The 14,215-nt window shown below is 58.8% G+C and overlaps 1 protein-coding gene across 2 annotated transcripts in view; it reads left to right on the forward strand.

Annotated features, from left to right (window-relative positions):
• The first annotated feature begins 8,674 nt into the window (after positions 1-8,674).
• STK32C (serine/threonine kinase 32C) overlaps positions 8,675-14,215 on the forward strand; it is a 130,391-nt gene continuing 124,850 nt past the window's right edge. Inside the window, exon 1 of one of the 2 annotated variants that reach the window (XM_056794869.1) lies at positions 8,675-8,981. In XM_056794869.1, coding sequence (XP_056650847.1) covers positions 8,879-8,981 — 103 coding nt within the window. In that variant the 5' untranslated portion in view covers positions 8,675-8,878. The remainder of the gene's footprint in view (positions 8,982-14,215) is intronic. The other variant, XM_056794865.1, reaches the window with a different exon arrangement.

The raw sequence follows: 14,215 nt of genomic DNA on the forward strand, positions 1-14,215 counted from the left end.
CCGGCAGCTCCCCTTCTAGAGGGAAGCCCCTTGAGGGCAGCGGCTGGCCCTGTCCAGTGCTGAAGGAAGCACTTAACCAAAGGTTTTCTTCCTCATTCCTTCCTTCGTGCCAGCCCTTTGCTCCTGGCTGCCTGTTGCTTCTAGGATCAGCCTTTCCCAGGCTGGCTCCGGCCTTCGCCCTCATCGGCTTCTGGCCAAATGCTTCTCTTCCCACTGCCATGCCTTTGCCCAGGCCGTCCCCTCCGCCTGCACACACTCTTCTTACCGTATCTCCGCCTTCGTGCATGGGACAGCAGGGGGCTCCCCTGGGCCCAGAGGGGAGGAGAGGCCGAGAGGGCCCTCCCCGGAGGCAGCGCAGCGGACCCCAGAGGAGCAGATCGCCCACGGCCCAGCCCCCTGCCAGCGGCCGCTCTCCGCTCTGGTGCCAGTGTTGGGGGTGCAGAGGTGGGGGGACAGCTGCTCCCAGAATGCACCTGGGCACCGAGGCTGGGTCTGCCCGGAGAGCCTGGAGGGTCTCTGGGGCTGGCGGGAAGCCTCCTCGCGGGCCGGCTGGCGCCGCAGACATCCCCCAGCGGACCTGGCTTCGAGCGCCCGGGGAGGCCCCTGCTCCAGGGCTGCTCCGAGGCCGGCTCGGGCTGTTTCTCGTGACGGTTCCTGGCGTCCCGGCCTCGCGGAGCCCTTGCCTTGGGAAGCAGCAGTTGGCTTCTGGGGTGATTCCCGCCCCTACCGTGTAGCCCAATAAAATGGGGGGGGGGGAGGAGGGGGGCCCGAAACAAGCCGGACAGCCCCGAGCTCGAGGCTGCTTTGGAGGGGCGGCGGCAGAGCCTTCGGGCCCCGGAAGCAGCTCCGGGGGACCTCCAAGGAGGGAGGGCCAAGCCGGCTGCTCCTGGAGGAGGTCCTCCAGCCCTTTCCTCCCGCCACTGCTGCTTCTGCCCAAGGTCCAGGCTCCCCTCCGCCGGGCAGCTCTTGGGGCCGCGCCCTTGGCCTTGCCCCTTTCGGCCTCAGCCTTCCCAGTGTCCTGGCCAGCTGACCCCAGCCATCCCTTCTGAGGTCCAAGAGCACCACGTCACCCATTGACACCAGGCTCGCAGCACACTCAGACCCCCAGATCTTCTTCAGACGGGCTGCTTTCCCCAGAGCAACTTGGGAGGGAGGGCCGAAGGAGCCCTTCACTGGCTGGTGGCTCCTTCCAGGCAAACTTGATGGACGTGCCCCCTGGGCTATTAAAGGGCCACCGGACAGCCCTCCCGCCCTGGCCCTGGCCCTGGCCACACCTCCTGGGCTCCGTTCTCCCCAGTGCGAGCCCATCCTCGAGCCAGGAACTCGCTTCTCTAGCAAAGATATTGAATCCAAAGGTACGATACAGAAAGCTATCGTGTACACTCACTGCCTAGCGGGGGTGCTAGGTGGCACAGTGGATAGAGCGCAAAGTAGGAAGACCTGAGTTCAAATTCAGCCTCAGATACTAGTTGTGTGATCCTGGCTGTTCACTTGGAAATAACAGGGACCTGCCAAAGCAGTGAGAAAAACCTGCCTTTCATCAGGAAAAGGGACAGGTCCGAATGTTCGGCACCCCAGCAGCCGCAGGCTCCGGCACTCTGGGACCCTGTGGAGGGACAGACCGTGGGGGGTCTCTTCCAGCCTCTGGGGAAGCTGCTCTGGCCAACCTGAGGAGACAAACCACAAGCAGCCGGCCTCAGGGGTATCACCTAGACCACATACAAGGCAAGGGTCAAACTCCTGCGGAACTAAAGCCCACGAATCCCGCCTACGCTAAGGCTTCCCAAACCGCTGGGAAGTCCAGAGTTCCCTCAAAACAGGGATGTTTGGTCCTGAGGTAAACGGAGTCATCCCAATTTCCCGTCTACACAGCCAAGTCATTTCACCCTATTGACCTCAATTTCCTCCTCTGTCAAAGGAGCTGGAGGAGGAGGAAATGGCCAACCAGCGAAGTCCAATGGGGGAAAGAACCAACGTGAACATGAAGTGCCACGCTGTGAGGGGCACAGCAGGGGGACACTTGTGGCCAATGGACTCACAATTCCGGGACGGTGGAGCCTTCAGTCGATCATCCAACGTTCATTTGGTGCCTACTGTGTGCCGGGCCCAGGCTGGAAGAAGACTGCAAAGTCTGCCTCCCCCTGGAGCCAATAGGAAGCTTAGAGCTTAGCCTGGGGGAGGGGGCAGGAATGACACCGCCGGACCTTCGCTTTGGTGGCTGACTGGTGGGGAGAGCCCTGAGGCAGGCAGCAGCGACTGAGGAGATAAGGAGAGGAGGGAGCCTATTGGAGAGATGCTGCAGGGGTGAAAGCCACGGGCATCGGCAAAAGATTGGCCAGAGAAGCGGGGAAAGAGACGTCCAGGATGACATGGAGGTCGTGAGCCTGGGCGCCGGGGCGGCTGATGGTGCCTTCATCTTCCTCCCCGGGAATTCAGCAGGAGTCACTTTGTCCAGCCGTGCTCCCTGGAGTTGCCTTTCTCCCAATCGGTGGCTCAGCCTGGGCTGCTTTGGACAGTTCCTGGGCTGCCCACCAGGGTGCGGTGCAGCACTGTCTGCTGTTCTCCAGCGGTCCCTGTTGGATGGGCAGCGGGAGGGAGCGCCAGTGCTCTCTTCAGCTTAGTATGATGGAAGCCTCCCCTGTGGCCCGCTCAGCTCCGGGCAAGAGAGCATAGAAAACTTGGGTCTCCTTTAGTAGAGAACTTCTTCCTGGCTCAAAGGGCTTTCTTCTCCTTAAGCCTTAGGGTGGGTGACTGCTTCTCCCCATTACCTCCCCTACGCCTTTGCTTGCAGCCCTGGGCCACCTCATAGGCAATCAGAGGATTCCGTTTCATTTCGTTTCTCTGGCCTTGCGGTTTCTGCTTCTGCCTTTAAAGCCCCGTCCAGCCCGAATCACGGCGGCCCTGGCGCATCTCACTGGAGCCTCCCTTAGGGTTGGCCCTTGCCAGCCAGCCATGTCTGAGTCAGGCAGAGAGCAGTTCCCTCTTTTCCACAGGGATGGGATGAGAAGCTTTTCACAAATAGCTTGGCTGAAGCCCAGGCTAACTCTCCCAAGTTAGCCAATGAGCTTTTACTAAGTGTTTACTATGTGCCAGGCCCAGGGATGAGCATTGCTGAGGCAAAGGAAAGGAAAGATACAGTCCGTACCTTCATGATCCAAATGAGGATGTCCAAAGAAGCTATGTATAGGAGAAATGCGAAATCACAGAGTGAGTGGCTTATGCTGGGTGGAGGGTGGGAAAAGCCTCCTGAAGAAAGGTGTAGACCTCCCCTTCTCTTCTGGTTTAGTAACCTTGTGGCAAAAAAAAGGCAAAATAGTGGTGGGGATGAGCTTAGTCTAGGACAGTTATGGCAAACCTTTTAGAGATGGAGTGCTGGGCCCTGTCTCTTCTCCCCCCACCCCCCACTGAGTGCTGGGCATGCCCCCCACCCCTTGCCCCACACAGGGGAAGGAGAAAGCACTCCTATTGGGCTGCTGGGCAGAGGGCCAGGTGAAATGAGGAATGTCCTCACGGAGTGTAGAGAGGGGGAGGGGAATGACCTCAGTGCTCTACTCCCCTCCAGCTCTGCTGCCTGTATGCTTCCATTGGGCTGCTGGGCAGATGGGCAGGTGATGTGAAAAAATGTCATCAGGCATGATGGAGAGGGGGAAGGGAACAACTCCACCAGAATCCCTCTGCCTTTCTAGTAAAGAGTTCTGGAAGGAGGGTGAGGGGGAGAGGGCGACTGCTTGCTCACAGACAGTGCTCTGTGTGCCATCTTTGACATTCATGCCTTAGGTTCACCATCAGTGGTTGAAGATGAACTGTTCTGGATGGAGCAACTACTACTTCCCTTTCTAAGTGGTAGCCAACCATCTCTTTTCATTCCCTCCCAGGAATCTCAACGGAGTTGATTGGTTCATAGTTTCCAGCCTCTATTCCTGTCCCTTTAGACAAATGAAGACTTTTTGCTGCAGACTTGGGATAGCTTTCGCATTTATAGGTAGCTAGGTAGAAAGGTGGATAGACAGACCTGTGGTCCTGGACTCAAGAAAACCCAAATTCAAATTTGGCCTCAGATCCTTACTAACTGTGTGACCCTTGGCAAGTCACTTAACCTCTGTCTGCTTTAGCTTCCTCAACAGGAAAAATGGGGGAAAGCACCTCCCTCCATTCCAGGATTGCCATAAGGATCAATAAAGGCAATATTTGTAAAGCACTTAGCACAGTGCGTTGCACATAGTAGGTGTTATTTAAATGCTCATCTCCTCCCTCCATCATCTTTCCCTCTGTCACAGATTCCTGACAATGGCTCAGCTATTGCATCTACTGGTTCTTCCTTGGATTCCTCAAAGACATTGAGATGTGCCTTTTCCTTCTCTTCATGAATCTCACAATCTCCTTATTCATCTCCTTTGCAAAAGGTATAGAAGTTTCCTATTGAACCTTCTGCTTGTGGTCAGCGATCCCCATATGTATATCTCAAGGATTCTTTCCATCTCTTCTTCGGTTCCCCCAACTGACCTCCCTGTTGTCCGTTCTCGGCTTTCCTGGTCACCTGCAGCTTATTCCCAACCTTGTTTTGTAGGATTCTGTCACCTTCCTAGATTCGTCTTCATTCACCTGCTCTACCTTCCAGGTTAGGTCCATTTCTTTTAAAAATCAAAACCAGCTTCTGAATTCCCTGTTCAGCCCCCTCAGTCCTCAGATGCTTTCACTTTCCCCCTCTTCATTTGGATCGTTCCCCTTTGTGCCTTGAGAATTTCATTCTTGAGCCTCCCCTCAGAAACATGTCGTCACGGGATCTCCTTGATTTCCTTTCAAGCTTTTGGAGATTTGCTACTCCCAAATGTAGGCCGAATCAGACTATGCTCAGATTGTTGTCTCCTCCTTTTCCGACGTAAACTTAAGGATGGAGTGATGACTCCCCCAGGATTCAGATCAGTGCTACTGCTTTTTAGATGGAGTGCCTCACCAGAGTGAGAGTGCGGCTCATGGGTTTCAGCTCATCATTTTTCTTTTTCTGATCCAGAGAGCATAGGCTCAGGCTGTCTGCCTTTCACTTACATGAACTGATACAAAGCAATCGGAACTAGAAGAACATTGTATTCAGTAACAGCAATATTTTTTATACACTTACCGTTCACCTTAGAATCAGTACTGTGTACTAGTGGTAAGGGCTAGGCAATGGGGGTTAAGTCACTTGCCCAGGGTCACACAGCTAGGATGTGCCTGAGTTTGGATTTGAATCCGGGATCTCTCATCTCTAGAGTTAGCTCTCCATCCATTGAGCCACCCAGCTGTCCCAACATTTTTTAAAAATCAAAGATAATTTATTTTTCCTATTACATGTAACAATTCTCAACATAATGTTTATCTAAAATGATAAGATCCAAATTGTCTCCTTCCCTCCCCTTCCTCCTCTCCGAGATGGCAAGGAATTGGATCTGGATTATAGATGTATTATCATGCAAAACATACTTCCATACTGATCATTGTTGTAAGAGAATACTATAATACCCAATAATATCCTAAATAAACTCTGGGAAAGAGAGTCTGCTTTGACCTGCACCCGACTCCAACAGGTCTTTCTCTGGAGGCGGGGAGCATTCTCTGCCACAAGCCCTTCAGAATTGTCCCACATCATTGGATTGCTGAAAGCAGCGATGTCTTTCACAGTTAGCTGATCACGGCACAACACTGCTATTACTGTATAGAATGCTCTCCTGGTTCTGCGTCTTTCACTCTGCATCAGTTCGTGCAGATGTTTCCAGCTTTTTCTGACAGCAACACTTTTTTGATGAACAGTTGTGGATCCAAGGCAATCCCTGAGATTTATGATGAGAAGAGAACTGTCAGGTGCCTTCAGAGAACGATCTGCAGGCCAAAACATGCAATATTTCACTTTTTTTCTTTTCTTATTCTTTGAGAGCCTTTCCACAAAATGACTAAGAGGGGAAAAGATTTTCCATGTTTGTACATATAAACTCTACCAGACTACCTACTATTTCAGGGAGGAGGTGCTGGGGGAAATAGCAAGGGAGGGATGGTGGGAGAGAATTTGGAATTCAAAGTTTTAAAAAAGAATGTTACTTATTTTTACAAGTAACTGGAGAAAAGCAAACTATTTAAAAATATTTCTGCTGCCCTACATTTATGATTTCTTTATGCCATAGAACATGATCAATTTTGATAATAATTCCATGTGAACCTATTCAACAATTTCCTTAGGTATATCAGATCCAGGTGCTCTAACTTCTTGTTCAAGCTTATACTTTCCTCTTCATTTGTCTTTCTGTGATATTTGACAAGCTCTAAAAGGGCAACCGTCAAGATTCACTATTAATATCTTGCTAGCTATATCTTTTTGCATTTTGTTCTGTGAATACTTAGTTTCTATGCTATTTGGAACATATATTTAATATTGAAATTGTTATATTGTCTCTAGTACTTTTAAGGATAATGTATTTCTCTTTTTGGTATGAATTCTTACTAGTACTCTATTCAAAATGATGATTTTATCTATTGCTTTTTTTCATTCAGCGGAAACATAACACTCCTTCTAATTTGTCACTTTCAATCTGTAGGTATCCCTATATTTTGGAGGTGTTTCTTGTGTGCAGCACATTGTCAGATTCTCTTTTCTTACCCATTCATCGGTTTCTTTTTGTGGGTGATTTCAGTCTGTTAACATTCATGTTTACAATTAAGTTTGATTTTTCTCTCAATGGTCTCTCGCCACATTGTGTGTTTATGGTAGCATGAGGTACGGTACAATTTGTTTTAGTGGTAGCAATCTAGTCCTTTACCCTGAACACCTTGAGAAACAATTCCTTCTCCCCCAGTACGGTTCTGAGGAGTCTGCTTTTACTGATGTGTATTTGGTGTCACTCCTCATTCCAGCTGAGAATGTGATTCAGAACCCTTCTTTTCCCCCTAAAGCTTCTTCCAGATGCCATTCCTGTCTGGTCCTTTGCTCTCTCTTCTCCTACAGCACATATACATTAAATCACCACTTACTCGTCTCTTGCTTTAAAGCCGTCTTTATCTTACTATTCTGCACTGTCAAATTCGATGACGAAAGCCCACCTAACTGGTTTCTCCTGAACGAGTAAGTGACTCACAAATCCCTGACAGGAGGAGAGAACCAGCTTTTCTCAGGAAAAATAGCCTCGGTTTTGCAGAGTAGGCAGTCTGGGGTACACCATCTCAGGGTTCCGCATCATTTCTTTTGTGACTCCACTCGGTGCTTTTGGACAAACGATTTTCGGCTTCGCGGTTGCTTATGAGATTCTCTCTCTCACCCTGAAGCTGCTGGGCCTGGCAATTACATTGCTAGGCAAGCCAGACGGAGGGTTCCTCTATGGAAGGGTCCTGTGGGTTCCCTCGGCCTTCATTGTCTGTTTGGAAGAGATGCCGGCTTCAGTCCTTCACGACAGGAATGTCACAGCTAGAATGGTGGGGAGCACTCAGTTCTCTCCAGGGATAATGGGCCACGCAGGGCCCAGACACATTTGCTGGGACCCCACTGGTGGAACCGCAGATTTCTGAAACAACTCTGAAGCGCCCAATGACCGGAGGAGGGGAGGAAAATGAATGCAGTGAGTTCGAGGCTCACACTTTGTACCAAAGGGAAAGACTGACTCGGTGCTGAAGGGAATCTGGTGGTGGAGGGAGTGGGGGAGCATTTTGCAACAAGCTCAAGGAAAGGGGATTTTTATCTGGGCTTGTTCCTACATTTGGGGTTTTCTTTAGTCTTGCTGGAGGGGTCTCTGGAGGTCAGATAAGGACACGAAGACAGGCCAGCAGGCAGGCAAACAAGGACCAGTGAGTTGTCCCCAGGGAGGGCCCCAAGTCCTTCAAAACCAGCCCAAGAAAGTCATTTAGGGGGCAGCTGGGTGGCTCAGTGGATGGAGAGCCAGGCCTAGAGACGGGAGGTCCTAGGTTCAAATCTGGCCTCAGCCACTTCTCAGCTGTGTGACCCTGGGCAAGTCCCTTGACCCTCCTTGCCTAGCCCTGACCACTCTTCTGCCTTGGAGCCAGTACACAGTAGTGATTCCAAGACGGAAGGGAGGGTTTAAATTAAAAAGAAAAGAAAAAATCCATTTAGCAATTCCATTCCGGGCACAGCGTGTAGCTGTACTTCCATGGAGTCCGGCCTGCCCTTGGCCCGAGGACGCAGGCCCCCCCCCCCCCCCCCCCGCCCAGCCTCCCTCGGCTTACAGCCCCAGGAATGGGGTCAGGCAGGGACCCCGCACCGCCTGCTCCTTCCCCTCCCGGGCCGGCCGGACTTGGTTCAGGTGTGGCCCTTCTGGAGGGGCGGCCGCTGGGGCCGGCGGGACGCTGGAACTTGCCGGAGCCCAAAGCCGCTGGGAAAGGCTGATGATGGCTGGGCTTGGGGGCCCTTCGCGGCCGGGTCTGGCGGGCGGGCGCCGAAGCTTGGGCTGGGGGAGGACCCTCCTCCAAAGCTCGCTTGGCTACCTCAGTTTCTCCCCTGGACCGAAGGGTCGGACTAGAAGCTCTCTGAGGAGAGGGGAGGGGTCTGTCCTCGCCCGGGGCCGCCCCCGCCCTCCACGATTTCCCCTCCTCCCCTCGGTGCCGGGGATGGGGTGGGGGAGGGGCCGGGCCCCCTCTTGCCTCCCCGCCCCGCCCCGCCCCAACACCGCCCCGCCTTCCCCGGGCTCAGTCGGCGTGGCCGCGAGTGCGTTGCCTCCGAGCCCGGCAGCTCAGGGCCCCTCTCCGGGCAGGTGGCCGCCCCCGCGCGCGCTCCCGCGCTCACACGCGCCCCCTCCCCCCTCCCCGGGCGCGCTCAGGGGCAGCGGCTCCTCCGGGAGGGGCCTGGCGGCCGGCCGTGCCCGCGGCAGCGTCAGCCGGGGATGCCCGCGCGCCGCGGCCGCCAATGTTTCACTGGAGCAAGTGGAAGAAGAGGATGGGGGCGGCCGGCTCGTCCTCCGCAGGCGGCGCCGCGGCCAAGAGGCCCGTGTTCGACGAGCGCGAGGACGGTGAGTGCGCCCGGCCCGGCGGCGGGCACGGGCGGCGGGCATCTGGCCCTTGTCCGGGCTGCTGGCCGCTCCTACTTTCTTGGGCTGCCCAGCCAGGCGGGCCCCCGTGTGCTGAGGCTCTGCCGTCCCGTCGCGGGTCCTGCCTCCTCCTCCCAGGACCGGGAGCGCGGGCGAAGTCTGGCTGCCTCTGGGCTGGCTTTCTCGGGGCTCTCTCTGGCGATCTGACTCATCTCTGGCTGCCTGTGTCTGCATCTCGGTTCTCTCGGGCTCTCTGACTCGGTATCTATGCCTCTGCCCGCTGTCCTCCCCCCTCCTCCCCCTCTGCCCGCTGTCCTCCCCCCTCCTCCCCCTCTGCCCGCTGTCCTCCCCCCTCCTCCCCCTCTGCCCGCTGTCCTCCCCCCTCCTCCCCCTCTGTCCCCTTTGCCCTTTCCCCTCTGCCCCCTCTGTCCTCCCCCCTCTTCTCCCTCCTCCCTGTCTGTCCTCCCCTCCCTCTGTCCCCCCTCCTCGCCCTTTGCCCCCTGTCCTCCCCCCTCCTCCCCCTCTCCTCCCTCCTCCCCCTCTGCCCCCTCTGTCCTCCCCCTCTCCTCCCCCTCTCCTCCCTCCTCCCCCTCTGCCCCCTCTGTCCTCCCCCTCTCCTCCCTCCTCCCCCTCTGCCCCCTCTGTCCTCCCCCTCTCCTCCCTCCTCCCCCTCTGTCCTCCCCCTCTCCTCCCCCTCTGCCCCCTCTGTCCTCCCCCTCTCCTCCCTCTGCCCCCTCTGTCCTGCCCCTCTCCTCCCTCCTCCCCCTCTGCCCCTTCTGTCTTCCCCCTGTCCTCCCTCCTCCCCCTCTGTCCTCCCTCCCTCTGCCCCCTCTCCTCCCTCCTCCCCCTCTGCCCCCTCTGTCCTCCCCCCTGTCCTCCCTCCTCCCCCTCTGCCCCCTCCTCTCCCTCTATCCCCTCTGTCCTCCCTCCTCCCTGTCTGTCCTCCCCCCTCCCTCAGCCCCCTTATCCTCCCTCCTCCCCCTGTCCTCTCCCCCCTCCCCCTTTCTCTGCCCCCTTCAGGCCCTCTCAAGCCCTCGAGCTTGGGGTAAAGGGAGCCAGGCCAGGCCATCCGGGGTCATGCGGTGGGGCCGTCCTCTGCCCCGGCGCCCCCTGCCAGGCTCGCTTCTCCTGTGAGTCTTGCCTGCTGTGTGGGTCCGGTGAGCCTCAGCGCTGGGAGGGGGATGCCAGGCAGCCAGGCCCGAGGCGGGCTGTGCCTCTCCCGGGGCTCCTTGAACCTCCTGGCTGTGCTCTGGAGGCCGAGTGAGCGGTGGGGGGGGGGCGACCCTCCCCGTCCGTGCTCGCCCCAAGGAGGGGGGGCGAGGCCGACCTTTGCAGCTCGGAGCGATAAAGGGCCACCGGCAGGTCTGGCTGGGCTCCCAGAGGCTTAAAGGGCGGCCCTTCGTGCCCTCGGTGCCAGGCTCCAAAGGGCTCCCGTGGGGTGGGACGAACAGACGGGCACGGAGGGGCTCTGCGAGGGCCCCTTTGAGCAGGTGGGCTTCCAGCCGGAGCTCCGGGCAGCCGGGAGGCCCAAACAGGTGTGGCTTCGGGCCGGGCCTGGCGGGGCGGGGTAGGACCGCAGGAGGGCTGGGCGGGGTCCGTGGCCGTTCCCCAACGGGCTAGCACCCAGATGGGCTGGAGAGGCTGCAGAGGGGGGGCCCGACCCCCCCAGAACCCCGCCCCCCTGGCAGGCAGGTGCCCCCCGACCTCGGCTCTGGTGCCTTTACAGAGGCTGCATGGCCTTGGGGGGGGCCGGAGCTGTTCCCGGATCCCTCTGGGTGGGGGCGAGAGCCGGGGTTACCTCCTGAGCGCGGGGCAGGAAGCCGAGCTCTGACCGGCTACAGAGCAGCTTCTGGGCCCTGGCTGCGAGCAGTCGTGGCCGTGGCGTCAGCCCCGACGACGGGCCTCAGCCCAGAGTGTGTTTGTGCCCATCGGAGGCCGTCAAGAAAGGGAAGAGAGCCCCGGAGGATCCGGGGAGGATAGGGAGAAGCCCGGGAGGAGCGGGGAGGAGCCCCGGAGGAGCCGGGGAAGAGCCCGGGAGGAGCCTGGGAGGAGCCCAGGAGGATCCGGGGAGGAGCCCTGGAGGAGCCTGGGAGGAGCCCAGGAGGATCCGGGGAGGAGCCCTGGAGGAGCCCAGGAGGATCCGGGGAGGAGCCCTGGAGGAGCCCCGGAGGATCTGGGGAGAAGCCCGGGAGGAGCCGGGGAAGAGCCCCGGAGGAGCCCGGGAGGAGCCCCGGAGGATCCGGGGAAGAGCCCCGGAGGAGCCTGGGAGGATCCCGGGAGGAGCCCCGGAGGATTGGGGAGAAGCCCGGGAGGAGCCGGGGAAGAGCCCGGGAGGAGCCTGGGAGGAGCCCAGGAGGATCCGGTGAGGAGCCCTGGAGGAGCCCCGGAGGATCGGGGAGAAGCCCGGGAGGAGCCCCAGAGGAACCGGAGGAGCCGGGGAGGATCGGGGAGAAGCCCGGGAGGAGCCCCGGAGGATCCGGGGAGAAGCCCGGGAGGAGCCGGGGAAGAGCCCGGGAGGAGCCTGGGAGGAGCCCTGGAGGAGCCTGGGAGGAGCCCAGGAGGATCCGGGGAGGAGCCCTGGAGGAGCCCAGGAGGATCCGGGGAGGAGCCCTGGAGGAGCCTGGGAGGAGCCCCGGAGGAGCCTGGGAGGAGCCGGGGAGTATCCTCCCTGGATCTGGGGAGGAGCCCGGGAGGAGCCAGGGAGGATCTGGGGAGGAGGTGGGGAGAAGCCCAGGAGGATCCGGAGAAGAGCCCTGGAGGAGCCGGGGAGGAGCCGGGGAGAAACAGGGAAGAGCCCGGGAGGAGCCGGGGAGGAGCCGGGGAGAAACAGGGAAGAGCCCGGGAGGAGCCGGGGAGGATCCAGGGAGGATCCAGGGAGGAGCCCTGGAGGAGCCAGGGAGGAGCCCTGGAGGAGCCCTGGAGGAGCCGGGGAGGAGCCCTGGAGGAGCCAGGGAGGATCGGGGAAGAGCCCGGGAGGAGCCCTGGAGGAGCCGGGGAGGAGCCCTGGAGGAGCCGGGGAGGATCGGGGAAGAGCCCGGGAGGAGCCCTGGAGGAGCCGGGGAGGAGCCCGGGAGGAGCCTGGGAGGAGCCCGGGAGGAGCCCGGGAGGAGCCGGGGAGGAGCCCCGGAGGAGCCCTGGCCAGCTGCTCTCCCAGGTCCCCAGAGTCCGGCTGAGGCCCCTCAGGGTGGGGCGAGGGAGGCGAGCTGTGCTCGGGTGTTCGTGGAAGGGCTCTCGGGGTGGCGGGGAGGCACCCAGGCCCGGCGCTCAGGGGCAGCGGTGGAAAGAGGTGCCTGAAGGGGGCCATTCGGGGAGGAGAGAGGAGGGTGAGCTGCTGCCCCAGAGCCCGGGTGAGGCTCCTGCACGCCGGACCCCGTCGGGGTATCTCAAGCCGTCCCACTGTCGGGTGGCTGTACGTGCTGTTGCCGCTTCCAGATGGTTGCCATGGAGACCTCCGAGACCTGGTGACGATTTTCTGAGATAAGACGCCAATTAAGGCTTCAAATGGAGCAGGGAGGGAGGGAGGGAGGGGGTGGGTTTAGCCGAACTCGACCCGGCAGCCTTTCTCGGCCCGGGCTCCGGGCTCTGCTGCTGGCCAGAGCCGCCTCGTGCCTGGCCTCCGGGACAGACAGCTCTGCTTCTGTCCTGCCTCCTAGAAGCCGACAGCTCTGGGCTGGGCCCCTGTGGCGGCGCCTTCAGAGGCTCGCCGGCTCTGGGGTCCGGAATCGTTGATTTTCTCCGACACGGGGATCCGTGGAATCGATGGACTGACTAGGCCGTAACCCTCTCCCGGGGCCTCCTCCCCTCTCCGACGTCTTCCCATTTTCAACAGGGAAACTATTGGGGACAGCTGGGTGGGCAGTGGATGGAGAGCCGGGCCTAGAACTGGGAGGTCCTGGGTTCCAATCTGGCCTCAGACACGTCCCAGCGGTGTGACCCTGGGCCAGTCACTTCACCCTCGTGGCCCAGTCCTGACCGCTCTTCTGCCTCGGCACGGATTCTAAGATGAGGGTGAGGGCTCAGAACCCAAACCCAGACTATTGAGTAGGCTAGTGCGAGTGCGAGTGCGAGGAATCCCGCAGTCACAGCCCCCTCGCTGCCTCTTTGGAGCACCGGAGCCGGCCGGCGGCACGGACCTCCGGGGCGAGCGGAGTTCTGCGGTCTGGGCTGACCTCTCTTATTACTTCCGTCTCGGCGGGCGTCTCCTCGGTGCTTCCTCACGCTCGGGGGTTCCCCAGGATGGGCCCGTCTTGGCGCAGCCCCGCCAGCAGGGCTGTTTCTGGCTTTGCGTTTGCGGGACGTGAGTTCCGAGTGGGCTCGACCCGCTTTTCTCTTCTAACGGGGAGGAAAGCAGGGATTCGACGTGCTCTTTGGATGCTGTGGTTCAGCGAAGTGGCCACGACAAGAAACAGGGCACTAAAGAAAGCGGGGGAGGGGGCGGTGTGGAGGAGGTGATGGAGCCGTTGGGGGGGGGGGCAAGGGAAGCCGGCCCTGAGCACGCGGTTGTGCGCTCAGAAGAGGAGGTGGACCAAGGAAGCCCCGAGGGTGGGAAGTCAAGGCAGGATCCAACTGCTGAGCTGAGACAGGAAAGAAGCCGCTCCCTGGAGGAGGGTTCAGAACTGAAGCGGTTCGTCCAGAAGAGACGGGAAGAGCTGGGCCGTGAAGTGGAGTCCGTTTTCCCAACATCGTTTGCTTCTGCTTTCAAGAGCAGCCAAGGACGGATGACAAATGACTGTCGTAGAATCAGGTTCCAGACCTTGAGGCCGTAAATCGCTCCTGGACGGGGCGGCTATCAGGAACCACTCTGGGAATTCAAAGGAAACGGATGACTAGAAAAGCAGGGAACGCAGGACCAAACAGACTCCTCAGGGGCAGCCCAGGGGAAAGGGTTGATTTTCTGGGCTTCGTCGAAAAAGAAAAAGAGAAGCCTCACTTTCCACCCTAGAATTCTCAGAACACTGGCTATGGGCTCCCAGGCAGAAGAGCGGGATGCCTAGGCCATGGGGTCAAGTGACTTGCCCAGGGTCTCACAGCTGGGAAGTGCCTGAGGCCAGACTTGTACTCAGTCCCTCCATCAGCTCGCTTGGGCCTAGATGTTCTGAGCGCGGCTTTACCTGCTCCAGATGTGTGTCTTTCTCCTGTTTCTTCTAGAACTGCCCCCACTGAGGCCCTCCACATTGTAACATCTCTTCTGTGATTCGGGTGAATTCCGCCTCTGT

Source organism: Monodelphis domestica, chromosome 1 (assembly GCF_027887165.1).
Source record: "Monodelphis domestica isolate mMonDom1 chromosome 1, mMonDom1.pri, whole genome shotgun sequence".
In the NCBI taxonomy this organism is placed as follows: domain Eukaryota; kingdom Metazoa; phylum Chordata; class Mammalia; order Didelphimorphia; family Didelphidae; genus Monodelphis; species Monodelphis domestica.